Here is a 21910-nt window from a genome sequence, read left to right as displayed (position 1 = left end):
CCATATGTCCAAATCTGATGTCTAATCTATAGAATTCCTCGGTATATTCTTTTACAGTCATGTCCTTTTGTTTCAAATTTTGCATTTTTCTCAACAAGCTAACTTGATAATTAGCAGGAAGGAATTTGTTCTTTACCTTGTGTATATATGTGTGTGTGTGTGTGTATATAAGTATATTTACACACACACAAACATATATATATATAGACAATTGAATATTTAAACACACACACAAAAATAATTGTTAATAATGTCTAAACAAATAACAATAAAAAACGTTTAAGTCAAACCTGACATGCTATGGTGATTCCCTATAAACAGATCAGGTCTCATGTTATACCCGAAAATATGCATGTTAAATATATCACCAGTTATTTACAGTTGTGATTATTGATCATTTAATGTGATCGGGTGATATATATTATCACCAATCACATTACAAATGTTTTATTGTTGTAAGAGATCACAATGGAAGATCACAGTTTATTAAAAGGGAAAACCCGATAAATTTGTGCATCAGTATTTTGGTTATGAAAGGGCATGTGCCATATAGAGCATGTCCTATATGGCTTTGGCCACATAGAGACATGACCCTATATATATATATATATATATATATGTATGTATATTCTGCACCTTGGAGTTATAAATATTAACGGCAGTGATATCCAAGCTGCATCAGTATATCAACATCTCAGTATTTTTCAATATAGAGGAAATCTAAGTTGGAACAAAAAATAGTCATCAGATACATACATTGAAGGAATACTTATAAGATAGCAATATCGCTATAAGAATTATTTTGTGAGATAATATTCTGTAAGTGAAGTATATGTTAATGTAAAGGTATTACAACTGATCTAATTTCCTCAACAATTCAAACCAAATACAGGAATAGTCCAAAACCTACTGTCATGATCTTGGCAGGCTCATTACAAGGTTTAAGAGGTGCATGTTTCATTGAACTATCCAAAAAACAACACTGTTTTAGTTGGAAATGCTGCCTGTAGACCAGTTCATACAGCTAAGTAGCTGAGTCAGGTACATTTCTATGCAATGAGAATCAGCAGAACTTATACAGGGGATGTTTGAACCTCACTAAATTAAACTTATTTCATAACCTCACAACTTGATGCTAGATCACATGCCTCTGACAGGATAAAAATAACTCCATAATCATGATAATCAAAGAGTAGTGTATTTCCTGTAGCACCTCAGTGCACCCTGCAATTTTACTATGCTTTGACATGCGTGGTTTAAATGCAGTTGATCGCCCCCTCAGCCCCCCCAGCATATTTAGCTATCCTAAGTTCATTAGGACCCCAAACACATCAAAGAATCGGTTTTGCCGCTTCTTTTAATCCTATGATTAATTCTTACAGATTCATATGGACTATGATGAAGTCTTGTAGAATTTAATTAATCAACTCATCCAAAAGTTAAAACCATGTAAAACATATTTCTCAAAACCTGAAGCGTACAGCTCATATGATGTATAACCAAATCCTTCACATCCCAACAAGAAGAAAGTATTAAAATATAAAAAATAAGGAAAATTTTAAAATATATAGGGAAATTAAAATATTCATATGAATACATGGATAAAGCATGCTTATATACATTATAGAACCTTATCATATAATGTTTGTGTTGAACAATTTAAATTTAGAGTTCACATGAGTGTTGAAGAAAAACAAATCATCAAAACTCAAACGTTAATTCTATGGGACAGTCAGGGGATTTGTTTCTGCATGACCCCAAGTTTACAGGATGGGTCAAATAAGCTGGGGGATGCACCTGGGTAACACTTATTTATTTGCCTCGTCAGTGGTCTGTCCTTTGGATCAAAGCTTTAATATTTGATAGCAAGACTATTTTTTATCTCATTTTCACATAAGCATATGTAAGAATGGTACTTGTGCATATGCTAGAGAAGATAGAAGTTAAAATTGATGTCTATTGAAATCGCCTTCTATGAAATACTTTTTCTCATTACTAACTCAAACAATGCATAGAGTAAAAGCATAGTTCAAAATATCTCAGATATATCTGTGATAAGTCTATTTATCTTGGATAAGTTATTGCAGAGAAGTTTCAAAATTTCGCAGAGAATTTGGTAAAATATCAGCGATATTTCACTGTTTTATCGCGATAAATAGTCATCACCCGAAAGCCTGTTATAGGAAGGGATGGCCAAGAAAAATGTTTGTTTAATTGGAAAAACAGATTTGGAGAGGAGAGAAAGGGCAAAGAGGAGAAACAAGGTTCCATCGGGATTGGAAAAACAGATTTTATGTTTCCAATATTTTCCCAAAAAGTTTACAACTTATCTCCTATATTTCCCAATATCTTCTTTTTTTCCCTTGGCAATAAGTTGTCGATAATGATCTTTTGAACTATGGCATAGAGTACTAAAACCTAATACTTTGGATTTATTATATAACTTGATGCCAAAATACTGTCATAGAAAGTAGTTTGACAAGGATGTCGAAGGGAAAATCTATAGAATGTGAAATATCAACATGATTTACTGGTTTAAAAGCTGAAACAAGAATTAGCTTTTGCAGACAGAAGACTTGCTTTGTCCAGAACATCAAATATAGAAAGCAGGCACATCAAGCTAGCCATTAAGGAGGTGGTGTGGACCGTAGAAGCATAAGTCTTTTCAGGAATAAATCAACAAACTAAAGCAGGATTTTTTTTTTTTAATCTGATTTACAGGAAAAGGTAAAAAATTGACTGGTTATACTTGGCGTCATGTACGGCTGTTTTTTGGTCCTTTTGTATTTTGGACTTCAGACTCTTTTATCAAACTTACTATGGCTGTTCATCGGATGTTCTTTGTTAAAACTTAATATAGACCTATATATGTTTATATTAAGTATTCTGCCCCTTTGTAATTTTTCCACCCTCTCCCTGTGGTATATCTTCTCCAGTTCCCTTGATTTTGCAAGTCTTCTCTAGCTTCCATTGTTATACAGGTTTGGGTGTTATCTCCTTCTTATTAATTAGTTCTATCATTTTTATCAAAGTAGTGAAGCATGGATTTTCTCTCTCAGTTATCAAATTTCATTGGATTGAGATATATTAGCACGTCTTGCTTTATTGATTTCCAAAGTTAATTCCTTTCATAGTCCAACTTTTATGGTTCAACCATGATATGATAGCATGATTTTGCTCTTTGGCTGGATTTCTAGGATTGAGGATTCCTTTGAGACTTTTGACAAATCTCATGATGCTTGCTGAGGATGGCTCCTATAGCTTTATTTTCATTCTCAGATTCCTCTTTTTCCTCTAACCAGATATTTTGTTCAGTTTTATTCCCTTGGGTGGTAGGTTTATGGTGTTTGCAGGTTTTTCCTGATGGCATCAATAATAGTCAAGCTTCACTCAGATGGCAGAGGTAAGTTGGAGAGATGTTCCCCAAACATTCAATGGAAGGTCTTGTCTTTTTGCAGGTATCATGATCTGGGTGATTCATCAATCTATCTACCTTTCTGTTGATTTTGATTTGTGTGGTTGTACTCTATTCCATTTGTACGGAAGCGTATTCCCTTCCAAGTCCTCTTGTGATGAACAATTTGTACCTTCATGGTAGTATGTTATGTTTGATATTCTCAAATATGTAAGGAAGCATATGCTCTTCCAAGACCTCTTTCTCTATTAAGGAGGTAGGCACTGTTGCCTCCTTACTGTATACAAGACCTTGGTCTCGAGCTACACCAGGGATTTTCTCCCCCGTACTTTTTTCCCTGGCCCGCACTTTGAACGGGGACAAAAATTTGCATTTATGAGATTAATAAAATGTTGGCTTAAGCCATTCATTGATCAAAAAAAATTTAAGAAAAATAATCAATAACTATTTTTTTAAATTAAAGGACATTTCCATAGCATAGATGATAAAGGACATCCATAAATGATTCAAAGCACTTGCACAACCTCCTCTAGTATATTTTTTACTTGAAGGACCTAAAGTTTTAACAGTGATTTTGTTTGTATAAATTTCAATCAAGCGATGGTTTGAAGTCACACAAAAATATGATGTGGGATTTCTTATTTTTCAAAATCAGAATGAAGCTTTCTTCACAAAATATTGTTAATAAAAGGAAATTTTCATATTCGTATTAGTAGAATTCATTTTCTAGATTTCTCTCAAGTTTATTTTATTATATATACTCAACAAAGAATTATATACAGAGTGGCATGATATACACATATGTGAAGTAATATGTCCACATGTATTTACCAAAACAACTTTGTATGTGTCGAAGTAAGAGACAGAATTGCATGAATTATTTAAATTAACTTCGAATAGAGTTTTAAATATCTAACGATTTCATTAATTGAAAGAATTTCTGTTATGATTGACAAGCCAAAAACAATTATAACGATTATTGTAAAGCTTTTTGTTTTCTCCAAAACAAAAGGCAAAACTTTGTTACCCTTCTTATTTAACAAATAAATAAGGCATCTTTCTAATGGTCTTTTTTGTTTCATATTAGAACAATTCAAAAATTTGAAATTTATTCAAACAAAACCAATGTTAAAAAAAGAAATAGCATCAGTCAAGCTAAACAAATATTCAAAGTAGAAAGAGAGGTGAATTTTGTTTGGAATCACCCATCTCCCACACTACTTCCCATTTCTACAACACTTCAGGACTTTGCAACACTTTTGACCCAACTTTGTTGGTTGCATCTTCAGCATCACGCATCAATTTTTATAGATTCACATTACCAATTTTTGGGTATTTCCAATCAGCGCCTCTTTTATTGTGGTAAAATAATGAATGTGTTATTAAAAAGAGATCATAAATATTCTATGTATACAAGTATACACAAGAATGTTCCTATAACGAACAAAGAGAGAGAAATAGAAACATTCTAACAAGAGAGAGAAAGATTCCATATTGAACAGTGAGAGAATATGGAAACATAGGAGTGACAATTAGAAATAGAAGTAAATCTACGAAAGAGAGAGAAACAGAAGTAGAGAGATTTAACTCTAATACTCTCCTTTAGTGGTCATTCTAACTTCAAAACAAAAAAAACTCTAGGAAAATTCTCAAAAGGCGTAAAAGGCAAACTTGGCCTGATCAGTGAGCTCTACACGTTCTACAATGTTGGCCTATGGCTAAGACCCTCCCTGCTTATGTTGTTCAAAAGCAATGCAGGACTGTTTATGTTGTTCAGAAGCAATGCAAGTCCTGCACTCTCCGATCAAATGACCAAAATTGTGGCAATATTTGCATCGGATTTACTTCTTCTTGGAGCTATCTTGAGACTGAGCGGATGACTAAGATAGGCATTTATCCTTGTGAAAGGATTGGCCTAAAAATATTTGTTCAAAGGAGGATGAAGGGGCACTGCTATCAAACTATTGGTTCCAATGGTCCTAGTAAAAAAGTTTGGTGCACAAATCTGGAAATTTGAGGTCACCATTAGTTGCAGTAATGTTGAGCGTCTCAATAAAGTGCTCATAGGATGGTGGTAGACTTTTCCGAGTAATGAACACCATATCCTCTTCCTCCATTGTATGGCCAATGGCCTCAAGCTGATCGCTGATGTCCTTAATCTTTAAAAGAAGTTCATGTAAGGACATGTGCTCATCCATAATAATAGAGAATAGATGATTCTTCAGAAAGAAAGCTCTTCTTTTGTCTAATGTCTTGTAGAGATCCTTCGATGTATTCCAGATCTCTGCAATTGTCTTGTCGGACGAGACTTGAGGCAATTGATCATCAGTAACTAAAAGCTTAATGAGCACAATTGCTTCACGATTACGCTCATCAAACTTCTCTTGAGTAGCATCGACTATGGTAGGATGAGTTTTAGTACCCAAAACAAGCGCCTCAAAGCAACAGTACTCGAAGATTGTCATCATTCTTTGCCTCCAAGTGTTGTAACTCTTTTCGTTGAATCAATGACTTCCCTCCAAGAGAAGATTGGTGAGAGATGCCATGACAAGATTTATATGCAAGAAAAGGCACGAACTTCGAGGGAAATTGTCAAAAGTCCCAAAAAATGAAAGGACACCCATAAGAAAGCTCAAAAAACCCACGAAGAATCTAAAATTAGGTTCCAAAATCCATTGGCTCAAAAATTGAGACAGAAAATGATGCACCCAAAAAAACAAAGATTGACCCAATTGAGATTTACAAAAACCCACCAAGAATTTGCAAAAAGTTTACTAAAACGACAAAGCACCTGAGAGTTTCAAAGGAAACCCTAGCCGTTTTTGAAAAAAAAACAAAAAATGGCAGATTTGACTGTTAAAAAATGATGCAAACAAGAGCTTCTTGCCACAGATCAAAGACATTTGAACAGCCCTAGACAACGCCCAAGGAGTAGAAAGAGACCTCGATTTGTAGAAAAAATGGCAGAAAATGGGCCACAAAATGAAAATCACGTCTGTAAAAAACACGTCAGCAAGAAGAGGCAACGATTGATGTGGTTTCTTGCAAAAAAATAACAAGAAGAACACCGCATGAAGTCCACGCACGATTTCACAAAGGCATTGGGAAGCAAAAACCTTTAAAAGAGAGACAAAACAACTGCAATTTGAGGCACAAAATGCAGAAATGGCACCTATCTTAAGATGCAAAAACCATAGGTGGGTTCCAAAATGATTCTACAAGAAAAACAAATTTAAACACACCCAAGCAAAAGATGTTAAAAATCTTGAGTCTAAAATTTCATGACGAAATTAAAGATTTTCAAGACTTATTTCAAAAATTAACTCAAAAATTTTCAATAATGAAATTATTAATTTTCAAAAAAAATAGCTTTGTTACCATATTATGGAAAAATAATGAATGTGTTATTAAACAAAAATCATAAATGATCTATATATACAAGTATACACGAATGTTTCTATAACAAACAAAAAGAGAAACAGAAATAGAAACATTCTAAAGAGAGAAATATAAAGTTTACATATTGAACAGAGAGAATATGGAAACAAAAAATAGTGACCATTAGAAATAGAAGTAAATCTACGAAAGAGAGAGAGAGAAACAAAAATAGAGAGACTTAACTCTAATATCTTTTAGGGTTTCCACTAGTTTCCTGTGATTTTTTTGTCAACTAATCACCTGATAAGTAGGAGATGATTTCCACAGCTAGTCAACTAATCACAACTAATCACCTAATAAATCACAATAAAAAAAGGCGTGGAAAGTCATTGGCCAAGAAAATTTGATTTTGGGGGAAATAAATCACTGCACATGCCAACTCCCTATTAATCACCACACATAATCACAACTTTTTTCCCTTTTTTTGCTTCTATACTATTATTATATATATATTAATGGTCAATTATAATTTAAATTTTATAACGACTTTGTAATATTAATTATAAACTATAGGGGTTTGTTCCTTCAATGTTAAAAGGCCATCTATAATAGTGCATAATAGTTCTAATTTTAAAGTTAGTATATAATATTATAAAACATACTTGATCTCATCAATCTGATGAGTAAGGTGAGACATGCCAAGAAATCAGGCCATATTAAAACTGCAATTTATATAAAATTCATTGGCTGCTTTAACATTATCTCACATGCCCCCCACAATTTAGGATAATTGAGGCCCTTCCAATTTTGTTGATGACTGTCATTGCTCCTCCCACTCCCTGTTTAGGGTTTTAAAAAGGTTGAAAAGAAAACTAAAGGAACATTATTACAAAAAAATTTCACACTAATTCTGCATTGACTTTTGCTTCCGTCCTAGAATCAATCCTATTTCTGAGTGATTCATCAATTTCTAAGTTTTTTTATAATGTTCCGTATAGGTTTTTCAATAGTTGAAAATCTAACATGTAAACTGCAATATATCATGATAAATCAGGAATGGAAACTGTCCCAATATAATCACTGTTAAACTTGGCAGCAACTTATACTTTATTGTGTGGCAATTTCAACCCCAAAAAAAAAGCAGAGATCACGTGTGTTTCTGAGAAAAATCAGTTATAAAAAATGGTGAGTGAATGAACAGTGAAAAATGACAAAGCGACCAGGTTAACAATGACTGCAAAGATGACGTTTGTTTGTTTCTATGTATCATTTAGGCTAAAAACAACACCAAACGGATGCATGAAGGTGAGGCTGCAACAAACATCATTGATTTATGGTTTAACCATTCATTTACAGACATGTGGCAGTTTTCCACAATCATTTACAATCATTTTATTTCATCTGCGATATTGCAGGTTTTTACTCTTTTTAAATTTATTTGCGAGTCTCTATTTATGTTTTAATTATTAGTATTGTCACATATTTTATGTTTTTTTCTATTATTTATTGCCGATTTCTGAATATTTTAAAATACATTATTATTTTTATTATTTAGATATAATATTACTATTATTTATATTATTATATTTTATTTTATGTCAATTTATCTCATTTTTTTTCTGCTGAGCCTGAGTTTTTCAAAACAATTGTGTCAGTTGAGTTATTGCGGAGTCCGAGTTTTTAACTATGAGTTTTTCAATGATTTTTTAGCTCTTTTGGGCATTTTTTAGGGATTTTAATATGAATTATATGCACTTTAGATGCAAAAAGGTCATTGAAAATCAGGTCAACAATTGGTCAAAAAAAAATTCATGTATCAGGATTTTTCAGGGGAAAAGTTGGGCTGACTATAGGATTCAGAATTATTAGGTCTAATTGGGATTTTCTGCAGATTTCTACTTCTATGGCTGGACCACACATCAAAAAGAAATACTGACAAGTGACATCCCTCTACGGAGTTTGATAACTATTCTAATATGTCAAGAAAGTTTCCATTTACAAAAGATTCAAATGTTGATTGCTCATGTCGTCTCAGAACATTAAAATTGATACAGAAATATAGCTTGGGCTTGTTATTTTAATTCATAAAAGCAGCATTAGTTCAGACAAAGGGTTGAGTTCAAGGATCAATATAAAAACTGTCTCTGCATTTTGAAAATGAATAAACATGGAAAATCAGAATGAACAACTTCATTCATTTAAAAAATTAGGAAAAGCACCAATTAAAGCATTTGCAATTAAATCTTTTTTATGGTTTACCGTTCAATATATATAAGGACATCCATGTCAACTTATATAACTCGTTTACCATAATCATCAAATTTTAATTTCTTTTATACCTTGCAACACCTTTCAAGCCAGAGCTGAAGTATGGAATGGCTTCAACTGCATTTGCTGCAATGATTGCAACAGAGTCTGATGGCGTCACAAAAAACCTGAAGACAGAATATAATAGCATAAACAACTAAATACATTTCCAAATGCCTTGCACTGCCAGCATAAGCTTTAGATTAAAACAAGCAGCAACAAAGTACTATAAATTTAATTGGTACCTCTTTCCAAGGATCATATTACGATCTGCATCACCATCAGCAGCAGCGCCAAACTCTGGCGGTTCTAGTGCAAGAGCCTCTTTACCCAATCCCATTCGCGCTACCAGTTCTTTGGCATATGTTAAATTTGGATCTGGATGGCCTCCTCCAAAATCCTCCTGCTCACATCAAAAAGTCTGAATGTGAATAGCACCCATGTACAGTTAAACAACATATATATTAGGTGTAGATAAAATATAATTGCTCTTCATCAAAAGAAAAGAGTTCTACAACCAATCAGTGTACAGTGTTTCCACTAAAAACAGATTACCTTTGGAGTACAATTTATTAATGAACTCTCATCTGCAGACAACTCCTCAACAAATATTCTTTTGGCATATGCTCCAGCCACGCCATGAAGTGCATCATAGCTGAAATGTACTAGGAAAACGGTATCAGATAAAAAACTCTGAAGAAGCAATTCAATTATTTTTCACTCCCAACTGATATAAACATTATAAAAATTACAAGGCTATGCCATCAAAACAAAAGCACGGATGAACGTTCAAACAAAAGCACATCAAACTGTAAAAATTGGCAATATTTATTGCCTAACGAGGACTCTTACCAGAATGTGAACTTGGGACAGGTAAGCAACTTTTTAATTGCTTCAAAATCAAAGATGATCCTGGAATACCAAATTAAAAGGGAACAAAATCAATTCAGTTGTTAATGTTAAACAACATATTAGATTAAACAATATATAGATCTGCCTCTAACTATCATATACATGTTATCTTCTTTACTTTGATTTCAACACTGTACAATGATATTTTTAGTTGAGCTAGCAATGCCACAATGTATTCATATCAGTTGCACTCTACATTCAACTTGACCTAGAGGAAAAGGATCAAGTGAAGCACAGAAATGGATAACACAGTTCCTAAACACACTGCATGGTGCATGGTAAAACATAACAGCTATTTCAAAGTAAAATATGCATTTTAAACTAGCAAGTTGGGCCCCCATGATCTAATATAGCTTTTGTGTGACTAATTTACAAATATCATAGTTTCATGTGCAAATACCTAGGATTAAGTCAGAAACAGTAAAATAAGACAAGGCACGCATATGTGAAAAAGGAAAAACAGAAATACAGATCAATGCAAAAGCAATGCAGTATGATAAGCGTCTGAGGATTTCTAGACATTTAAATCTACAGATATTATTTTCCATCCTTGATTTCTTTTAAGTTGACATGCATGTCATCTTCAAATGGCAAGAAAGGGTGTGTATCATTCTGATCCCTCAGCATATTAAGTTCTTCATATGGAAAATAAAATAAAAATAGAAATGTTATATTATATATTAAGAAGTTTTGTAGCAACGGGGATCTATCAGTTTACCTCCTGACATCCTTTAAATTTGCATCAAAATAATTCCAGCTACAAAAAACAATGGAAAAACAAACTCTGCTCCATCAAGTATCAAATATATTTGCTTCTCACTTACATGAATCAACTTGGTAATAACCTATGGTTTCCCCATCTTGCTAATATTAGTATTATTATTAAGGCAAAAAGACTAAGGATTCCATGTTGATTAAAACCCCATTATTTTTATGGTTTATAGTTATCAAGTTTTGATTTAAAATAATGAACGGTATATCCCTGAAAAAAAAAGTCTTTAAATTAATCAAATCTTGATATGATTAAAAAGCCGAAAAATATTTAATTGGGCTACTTTCTGAATGACAATTCGAAATAATGATTATTCTAAGTCCATAGAAGTGAAAATCGTTTAGAGAGAAAAATTAAAAATCAGCAAACTAAATGTGTAGGACTTTTTTTTCCAAAAATTGTGACCAAATCAGGAAAATTTTGGATTTCCAAAAAAATGTGCAAGTTTGTAGAAAAATAGAAAAAATATTTTTATTGAACTTAAGGGCATTTCCATACCATAGAGACATTTCCATAGCATACATACATATATATATATATATATATATATATATATATATATATATATATATATAGAGAGAGAGAGAGAGAGAGAGAGAGAGAGAGAGAGATTGTGTGTGTTTAACCTATGAACTCTAGAGAACAGATTTTTTTTTTTTATATTCATATTGCTAGTTACATTGGCAAATGTTCATTTACAAGGACAGTCACCAAATGGTTGTCTAAATCTGAGATCAAATAATAGTTAAGTTTATGAACTAACTGAGATAAACATTTATTAGACATTTTAAGAGGGCAGTCATCAAAGAGTTGCCTATCTATAAGATTAAATAATCACTAAGTCTACGAAATAACCAAGATAAAAAATTATCAGACAATGATCTAGATGCTATTAGGAATTTAGTAGAAGTGGAAGCCAATTTGAAGTGATCCAAGACTTTCATTGCCATTGAGGCAAGGAATTTTGTAAGGGTAGTCCAATACTTAGGAATGCTTATCAGTCATATTCCACAAATGCAATGCTTTACATTCTATATTGGAAATTGGTAAGTCATTTATACAGAGTAGAATTCAATAAGCATTTGTTTGTTTAGATGAAGTACATAATTAGCAAGCCATTGGTTTTGGGCTTGGCAATACCTAACTTGCAGCTACTACTTTTGGTGCAAACAAACGTTAATAATAAAATTATATAAAATTATTATAAATTAAACTTCATATAAATATGTCTGTAGATAATAAAATTTGAATATATTAATAATTATAATTTATAAATTAAATATATAAATTATTTTCAATGTTAATTCATCTATATATATATATTCAATAATTATTAATAATTGAATTTTTTTATTGATAATATAGGTAAATTTTACTGAAATTAAAAATTGTTTACAAAAAGCCACTGAACTAGTAGACAAATTGTACCAACCCTAAAACCAACTAAACCTGACTCGAGAGCCCACTAATGCACCCTTGTGCATATTTGAACATTACAAAGTTTTAACAAAAAAACCTTTAGAAAGAAAACAATTAGCCCTTACTACCAAAATGGGCATGCTGAAGACCACCACCATCATTCATCACTGGAAAGAGCCCACCACCTCTTCATGGGAGAAATTTGAAATGGGATGACCACCAGGAGCAACAACACTAGCATCGGAATCTGTCACCTTGGAGTCGAGATACCATCTCTCCTCATAGGCGTCGTAGACTATATTGGTGTTTGCTTCATCTTCCTTCTCCACTCCGTCAACAACTCCAACCCTTCCTTATCCTTTTTTGCAAAAAGTTCATGAGATCCGGCCACGCAATGCGCACATCCACCATGCGGACATCGAATGGGCGATTTAAACATATACATCTGAAGATTTTTGGCTCTAAAGCTTATGGATGGATTTCAAATGCCAAGCGCACCAAACTAAAATCCAAGACTCAAAAATTGATGTACACAAGGTACACACTACAACTATACACATAAGGCTTGTCAAACAGATTGATGTCGTTATTGATCATCTCATATTCAGTTAAGATGTGGTGTTTGATGAAGAACGAGATCCATTTGAGCCCTCAGGATCAGCCTCCACCACCTACAAATATGGATATTTGTGTTCCATTTGATTTACCTGATGGGAGGGCTTTAGAGGACATAGTTCCACCTGCCCCTTCGTAGGCTATTTAGGCTCCATGTCCACCAAACATTCCAAGTAATGTTGCTCCTACAATAGATGTTGGTTCTTCTACTCTCCCACCTAAGCAGTGAGTCAAGACTAATTGTGATCTTTATGATGATGAGCTTGTTGAGGATAGATTTGTAAGGAATACGAGCAAGTAGTGTACCACAGTCAATTGTGCTCTTATGAACAATATTTTTGAGCCTCAAACATATTCAAAGTCTAAGGGCATAACAAAATGGGAACAAGCTATGGTTGTTGAACATCAAAATCTAATGAAAAACAACACACGTGTGTTGTTCGATTTTCCACCAGGGAAGAAGCCCAATGGCTACAAATGGATCTATAAAATTAGGGTTGATGGCACACTTGGTAAGTACAAGCCATAGTTAGTAGCTAAAGGTTTTCACAAAAGGAGGACATTGATTATGAGACCTTTGCTCCCACTGCCAAAATGATTGCCATTCATCGTCCTCTCCCTTTCAGCTCAGTTTGGATGGTAAATCCATCAAATGGATATCACAAGTGCTTTTATCAATGGGGATTTGCGATGACACAACCTCTTGTTTTTAGTTTGTAGGTAAAAGATATCAAGTTTGCAAATTGGTAAAAGCTCTTTACGGCCTCAAACAGACTCTGTGCATGGTACATCAAGATTGATAAGTATTTGATTGATCAAGAGTTCAGCGTGATCCTACAAACAGTAATTTGTATGTCAAGCATACTAGTGATGAGATTCTTATTTGTGTCATCTATGTTGATGATTTGATCATTTTTGGTATTGCAACATATTTGGTCAAGCAGGTCAAACAGGATTTGTGTCAGGCATTTGACATGACAGATTTGGGACTTCTCCATTATTGTCTTCGTCTAGAGGTTCAGCAGCTAGATATCTCCATCTTCATTTCTCAGTCAAAGTATGCCAAGAGTATGTTGGAGAAATTTTGGATGCATGATTGTGAGGTCCCCATCTGCACCATGGAGAAAGGGCCAAAACCTTCAGCCAAATCAGATTCCCCGGTTGTGGATGAATCAGAGCATTGCCGCCTCATCTACCTCATTCCTACAAAAGCTAACATCGGCTATGTTGTGAGATACATTTCTCACTTCATCACAGCCTCAAAAGTTAAACATTGGGTTGCAGCAAAGTGTGTCCTGAGATATGTGAAGGGCACTCCTGATTTTGGCATTTTGTACGCCGGAAGTCAAGATCCTCAGCACATTGGGTTGCAGCAAAGTGTGTGTTGAGATATGTGAAGGGCACTCCTAATTTTGGCATTTTGTGCACCGGAAGTCAAGATCCTCAGCACATTAGTTATATAGACTTAGATTGGGCAGGTTTTGTTGATGATAGAAAATCTACTTCTAGGTATGTTTTCAATTAGGGTAGAGGTGCAGTCACGTAGGCCAGCAAGAAGCAGTCAACAATATCACTCTCATATACCAAAGTTGAATATCGAGGAACTGTTAAGTCAGCTTGTGAGGCAATTTGGCTTACGCAGATGCTTGTAGACTCACACATGCCTCAAGCAAGAGCTACTCCCTTGTTCTCTATGACCTTCATTGTCACTACATCTGCCAGCTTGTCAAAGATGTATCCAAGATGTCGAGGTATGTACCCATTGAGGACAACACTGCAAACATCATCACCAAGTCTCTCAATCTGGATAAATTTGTCAAGTTTAGTGGGAAACTTGGTGTAGTTGATAGAATGACCATTGGGGGAGGATAATATGCGATTTTTAGTATAATAGGTCCTTGTTTTTAGCTTGTAATCATGGTATATTAGTTAATGGCCATTTAGGTTGTCTTAATTGGTCCATTTTAAGTCATTTAATTTAAGACTGTTTTTTCTTTTTTCTTAAATAATTTTTTTGAACTCTATATATTTGTGTATTGATAATATAATATTATTCACTTCTTTTAAAGTTTCGGTCTCAAGATCCCACATTGCTGACATAGGGCTTAATCAAGTTGATTTTCTTTTGGACTTTTTCTGACTGTGACATGAAGTCGGGTCAAGATAGTAAAGTTGACTTTAATTATCTTTTAAGTCTTTAACCATTAACATAATGATTTTTTTAGATCTAATTTTTGGTAGCCCGTTTGTTGTTACCTTATTGCATTAGTGCATGGATTAAAGAGTGAAGGTCTAGTTGGTCACAAAGTTATAATTTTGTGCATAACATAATGATAAAGTAAATCCAAGTAAGACTAACACTGTAATCACTTTATCAATGCAAATGGTAAAGGTTGAAAAATCTGAAATTCAGAAGACAAAAGAATTCTAGGGGGAAAAAGGAATCAAGATGGCAGAATAGGAACAAGAATAACAGGTGATTGAATTACAAGGTCCCAAGGCATAGGAGAAGTCGAATTATGCTCAAAGCAAGTAGATCATGGCAAATTAGAGGAGACAGCATCAAAATCGATTCAGAAGAATTATTGACTTTGCAAGAATAGAGAGACTGAATGCCAGCAAGGTAAAACTGAGGGAAGGAAAAACCAAAGCATGGGAAATGCCAAGAAAGCACAGGTACCACCCATCGGAGCTAAGCCAAAGCCAAGGGCAATCTAGAGAAGCTAGAATATTTCAACTAACTGCTCAAAGGGACAAAACCATCAAAGATGTTTACATTAATTATCTGTCTAATTACTTAATAATAATTGTTCAAAGTTTTTATTTTAAAATTAAATTTCCTTCATACAAAACTAACCATATCCTTATTCCCTTTACAATTATTTGAAATATACCAAGAAAGATACAGATGACATAATCATACCAACATGTATTTAAGAAAACTAAAACTATAAGATAACTGTTCAAAAATAAAGACTCTTTTCAGTAAACAAAAACAGCTCTTCTAGTACAAGTAAAATAAACTGATTCTTAACCAATTCTAAAGTTAAAACAAAACAACTTGTAAGCTAAGTTACCGATTCGGGTGTGGATGTGGACGAGGGTACAAGAATTGGGTGAGCTGACACATACTTTTTTTCTTTTTCTTTTTCTTTTTACTTTTTTTTTTTTTTTGGGAAGGGGGCTGGGGGAGTGGGAGGCAGGTGGAGTTGGATGTGTTTGGGTGCATTTATATATATATATACAAGAAATATACAAAATTAAATCGTTTGATAGTATGATATTTCTTCATTTTTCAAGACAAATATTAAATGTCAACTGATAGTTCAAAAATATTCAAATAAGACATATCATTTACATTTGTGTTCACAGGAATGGATTTTTTGGGAAATGGGTCCAAAAGGGATGAATTAAATTATTTCTAAAATGCATCTCAATGAGAGTAATGGATCTCTCAAAATCTTTAAAAGTGGGCTATTATTATTAATATTGTGTTGAGATTCATTCTAGCAAAAATGAACCACTCCAGCACTTAAGAAACCCCTATATCTATTTGGAGAGTTCTACTGCATTGTAAATCTTTGTTCTTGTTAAGCAAAATTGAGATCTAGTTCATGAAGTGTCAAATAAATTCCTTGTCAGTTCTCCATGCAACTGTCCTCTTGGTCATGTTTTTAATCACAGAAGTTCTGCCAAGGGATCTTTTAGTACATGTTTTAAGTTTTTTTTTTTTTTAAGTAGAAGTCACTTTCTGGCGGTTTCTACTATTCTAGGCCCCTAGATGAGTCTAGATGCTTGGGGAAGCCCATATGGAGCGTTACAGGTCCCTCTGAATGCATTGTGGATGCACTGGATGTGCATCCACAGGGAGTACTCACTGTGAGCATCCAAAAGCATCAAAATCAGCACCCGTATCCAAATGCATCCAGATCACAGGGCTTCTAGGAGAGCATCCAGTAGCCAAGCTTTTAAGTGAATAAAATAAAACGAATTGATGCATCTATAAGGTTATTGATTAAGTGTGATGTTGAAAGCTCATTTCTCGACTATTGTGGTTGTATCAAATCTTGTGTTGGGTGGCGACCATAAACCTTATTTCAAATTGTGCAATTAATTTGCATTGTATATGTACTTGTTATGTGATGTCATTTTCACATCGTTTCTTGTAATTGTAACACGTGTGTGTATGATTGGTCAATCAACTATTCCAATTTGTGAGCATTACCAAGCTAGAGACACCAAGCCTCCTTTGATTTGTGAGCGATAGCAAGCTAGAGGCACCAACTCCTCATTCAAGTTATGAGCACCAGCCCACTAGAGGCACCAGCCCCCCCTTCAATTTGTGAGCACTAGAAAGCTAGAGGCACCAACCCTTCACTCAATGTATCTTCTAAATTCTGCTATAATCTTGGTCACCAATCCGCAACGATTCTGATTACAAATCTGTCAAAACCAGATTTCAAATATATGCAAAAATCTCATAACAAATACGCCATAAACCTTCTCACAAAACTTGCTCTGGTATGCTTTATAATTTTGCTCCAATATCTTCTTTATCTTTGCACAGAACCCTTTTTATGGATCTGCATAAATACTTCTTCAAATTCTTCATATATTCTTGTACATGTTTCCTATATATATATATATCTACATATTCTCCTTTTCAAAGCTGCATATGTTTTATTCATATATCTGCTGTTATATACTTAAGATATCTACTCTTCTAGGACTGATTATTAATATTTTCCACTTGCTTATCTCATGTCTTTTTTATATGTCATGAACTGCTGTGTATGATGAACTTTACTTTTGACTCCATTCACTTATTCCTTACCTATACACATCAATAAGAATGTGTCTTCATGAGTTTACAGTTTTTTTTCTGAATGGTATCTCCTTATATCACTTGCCCTCTTCTATATTATTTTAGACATCACAATCTTATTCCAAATATAAACCTTGCTGCCCCATCATGAAGAGAAACGACTTTATGGAGAGTAGCAACTTCAAAGAGAGGCTATTATGTGCAGACTAATTTCCTACTTTCCAATAATTAAATTGTTATCTTTACAATAATCTTAGAATTGGTGCTTGATGATTATTGTTTACAATTAATATAAACAAGTATAATCAATGATGTTGGTATTTGTCGCCTTAAGTTTTTATCACTGCTCTTTCAATGCTTATTGCTCTATATCTTATTAATAGAATCACAGTTCATTTGCACATTGAGTTGTTTAGCTATAACTAATAACCGTTTGGCTTGCTCCTTAAACTCTATTGCTAGCCTTGATGTTATCTTAAGTGCTGTCTTTATACATTAAAATAATCGCCAACTTTGGTAGCTCTTACCAATCATTGTTTTGATATTCAAATTGTGGCATTCAAAATCGTATCCCTTCTTATATTAATATAGATATTCTCATCTCACTAATCTAATCTGTCACTTTATAAACAAATTGTCCATACTTTTAACTTATTCCACAAAGGATGTCCAATTGGCAGTCTTGTCTGAATTATTTCCTTCAATGAAGTATCCAAATGTATTAACATTGAATGCATGAGCACAAACTTTCTCTTTTAAGGCAATGCAAAGCACCAGCATCTCCTTTACCAACAATGTTCTCTTTGCACTAGCGCAATTCAGACTTGTATTGCTTGGTGGTGTCCCTCCATACCTCATGCATATTAGTAGCTAGTCAAACTATGCATAATTCTAAAATAGTTGAGGATAAATTTTGTAGAACTCATTATTGTCTGTCTGCATATCATTGGAATCAGCCTTTGCTTCATTACTTCATGCTTCAAAAAATCATCTTCCAAAAGGCCATCATGATTATAACTTCTTATTTTAATGCTTTGTATAACATTGTATTCTTGGAATCTTGTAAACATGTAAACATATCCATCATTCCATCTTCAAGATTCTTATCATTTAATCCAACTCTTCAAGTCTATGTTAAATGAGGACATGTCCCCTTTCCCCACACCCCATCCTCGAGTCGTTTCAAGGGCAAGGGGACGTAAAGGTCAAGTCCCCTTGCTGTCCCCAATTGCAAAAAATTGTCAGAAGCACCGACCACAGCTAGGGGATGCAGAAACTTACATTAGTCATCCCCAAAAAAACTCTATAACTCAGCATGAAAAAAAATTGTCATTAAATGCTTAAAATTTTAATTTAAATAACAATAAATATATCAAATTCTATATATTAAATAACGAGGCTTGGTTTAGTAGCATATGTTTGTAACTTATTATATTTTGATGCTTGAAACTTCTAGATACATGTTTGAGACATTTTAAAAAGGATATTTGTATTAGTGTACCCTGATTTTGATGTTTGAGACTATTGCTATTATTACAATAATAGATAAGTTGTCTATTATTAGTTAATGGTTATCTATTGTAAATATCTAATTTGATTTAGTTTGCCTTCGTTTTTTTCTTTCTCTAGAATAGAATGTTTCTATTCTTTACAATCGTTTCCTAAGAAAACATTGTCTCATTCTTTTGTATAAATTGACCATCTGGTCACTGTTAATAACAAGCAAGTATTTTACCAATTACTTCCGTAATATGGTATCAGAGCAAATATTTAAATTTTTTTGAAAATATTTATAATTTCTTCTTGAAATTATTTGTTTCAATTTTTTCAAATTTTTTTCAGTCAATTTCTCAAAAAACCGCCTAGGGTTTTCTACCAAGAGAAATTCGAATTAGACTGATACTCGAGCTAGGGTTTGAACCCTTTGTGCAAATCGTGTGTTCTCTACAAATCAACTGCAAATCGCGTCTTCAACATACTGTGTAGGATGTCTTGTCTTCAGCAAATCTACAAAACACGAGTTGCAAACCACATCTAAAACCCTTTGAAAAAAATTCACGATTTGTTGTTGGATAAACTCGTGATTTGAGGAAGAAATCACTATGGTTTCGCCATACCCCATGCTTCTTAGCTCGTGACCAAATCCTCACTTCAGAGGTCATTTTTTTTTGACTTTTTTTTACAGAGGGCTCTACGATTTAAAACCATATGTCTGCCAAATCCACCACCGTTTGGAGGTCAACTCTGTTTTTTAGCACCATCTTAGCCTAAAGTCGCACTCTGGGAAATAGATCGGCCATTTTTTCCAAGAAAACCACCATTCTTTCTGCAAATCCGACCTTCTAAGCCGCTAGCTAGGGTTTTGCACGAAACCTTATATTTTGAGCTTGGAATTTTTTTTGCTTGCAGATTCTTGGTGGGTTTTTCAAGAGCTCAATTGGATTGCCGTCCATTTTTTCAAGGTGCCTTGATTTTCGTGACTCAATTTTTGAGCCAGATCCAAAAAATGATAGCATATTCCTTCTGGGTTTTCTCTTCTAGGTTAATATTTGATTTTTCTAGGTCTTCCGTCTTTTTGCCTCGAAGAACATGTCTTCATGGATTTTCACAATTTTTTATTGAAAAACGTGCCATGGCATCTTTGACAAATATTTTGCTCGAGCATAACTCCAAATTCAATGGTCAAAATTATGGCAAATGGAAGCAGCGATCATCGTGATTTTTTGAATATTGGAACACCGATCAACTTGTTTTGGGTGTTACGAAGCATCCGACTTCTTCGAGTCCTAATCAAGATACGTGGGATCTGAATAATCGAGAGGCAGTGATGCTTCTCAAATTATCCGTGGTTGATGATCAACTTTCTCAGATTCCATCCGACAAGACAATTGCTGAGATCTGGACACATCTCAAAGGTCTTCATGAGACTTCTGACAAAGGCAAAGCCTTCTTTTTGAAAAACACTTTGTTTTCTATTGTCATGGATGAGCACACCTCGCTCTAGGCACACCTGAATCGGATTCAAGAAATCTATGATCAATTACTTGCCATCGGTCGCAAGATGGAGGAAGAGGATATTGTGGTTATCACTCTTCGAAGATTACCAAAATCCTATGAGCATTTTATCAAGACTCTTAACATCACATCTTCTAATGTTGATTTGAAGTTCATTGATCTCTACACCCTACTGCTTCAACAAGATCGATGGAAACAACAGTTCGGTAGCAGCTCCAGTTTCACCTCCACAAAGCAAGCCTTTGTTGCGAAATCCTTTCAAAAGGATAAAGGCAAATTTCAACAGCCATCTCAACAGAAGCCTTTTGCTCCAGCATCAGATGGTTCCAGAAAGAACATTCAATGCAACTACTGCCACAAGTTTGGACACATAAAGGTTGAATGTTGGAAACGCTTAGTTGCACAGTCTAAGCAATCAAGTTCGCAGCCCAAAGCAAATAGTGCAGAGCACACTGAGCAGGCAAAATCTGCCTTTTACACCTTCATGGCTAAAACACCTACAGATCATGTGAAGTCATCTTCCTAGTACATTGATTCAGGTGCCTCTCATCATTTCACTCACCACAAAGACTGGTTTACTGACTACCAACCTTATTTTTGGTTGCGAAGAAGAGTACACGGTTGTCAATAAAGGCAACATTCAGATTCAATCTGTTGGGAGGAATCTAACATTCCTTGATGTGTACTACATTCTAGGGATGGAACTAAATCTACTCTTAGTCAGTCTGTTGCTACAACATTCTCCACACTTGGCAGTCACCTTCAGTTCACATCAGTGCACCATCACTGATCGAACGACTAAGTCTAGTGTTGTAGTGGGTCTTGAGGATCTTGGTCTTTTCAGACTTATTGATTCTGATGATTCTCAGGACTTAGTTATGGCTGCTCGGCAATCTTCTATCAGCACACTTTGGCATCAGCAATATGGGCACTTAAATGTGCATTATCTCTCACAACTTGCTCGGGATGAGCTTGTTCTTGGTTTGCCAGAGACTCAGACTCAACAGCATGGAGTTTGTGACGCATGCCAGGCTAGGAAGCCAATGGCGATTCATGGCGAGCTTCTCAAGTACTTCAGCTTGTTCATGCTGATATTTGCAGCCCTATGGCCACTCGTGTTCTTGGGTCCAAGTGTTTTCTGTTGTTTGTTGATGATTTCAGTAGAAAAATGTGGGTGTATTTCCTTAAAAAGAAATCAAACGCATTTCCTTTATTTCAGAAGTTTAAACCTTTAGTTGAAAAAGAGTGGGAA

The 21910-nt window shown here is 34.3% G+C and overlaps 1 protein-coding gene across 2 annotated transcripts in view; it reads right to left on the bottom strand.

Annotated features, from left to right (window-relative positions):
- Positions 1 to 21910, bottom strand: part of LOC149565262 (phosphoglucomutase, cytoplasmic) — a 97833-nt gene that overhangs the window by 49709 nt on the left and 26214 nt on the right. For both annotated transcript variants that reach the window (XM_089818813.1, XM_089818812.1), the window contains exons 9-12: positions 9953 to 10012; positions 9656 to 9755; positions 9346 to 9503; positions 9133 to 9228 (exon numbers count right to left, since the gene is read on the bottom strand). In XM_089818813.1, the coding sequence (XP_089674939.1) occupies positions 9133 to 9228; positions 9346 to 9503; positions 9656 to 9755; positions 9953 to 10012 (414 nt within the window). The remainder of the gene's footprint in view (positions 1 to 9132; positions 9229 to 9345; positions 9504 to 9655; positions 9756 to 9952; positions 10013 to 21910) is intronic.

Source organism: Cupressus sempervirens, chromosome 3, assembly GCF_028749045.1.
Source record: "Cupressus sempervirens isolate cs-2001-9-10 chromosome 3, ASM2874904v1, whole genome shotgun sequence".
Lineage (NCBI taxonomy): Eukaryota > Viridiplantae > Streptophyta > Pinopsida > Cupressales > Cupressaceae > Cupressus > Cupressus sempervirens.
This window is presented reverse-complemented; position numbering and strand designations above follow the sequence as displayed.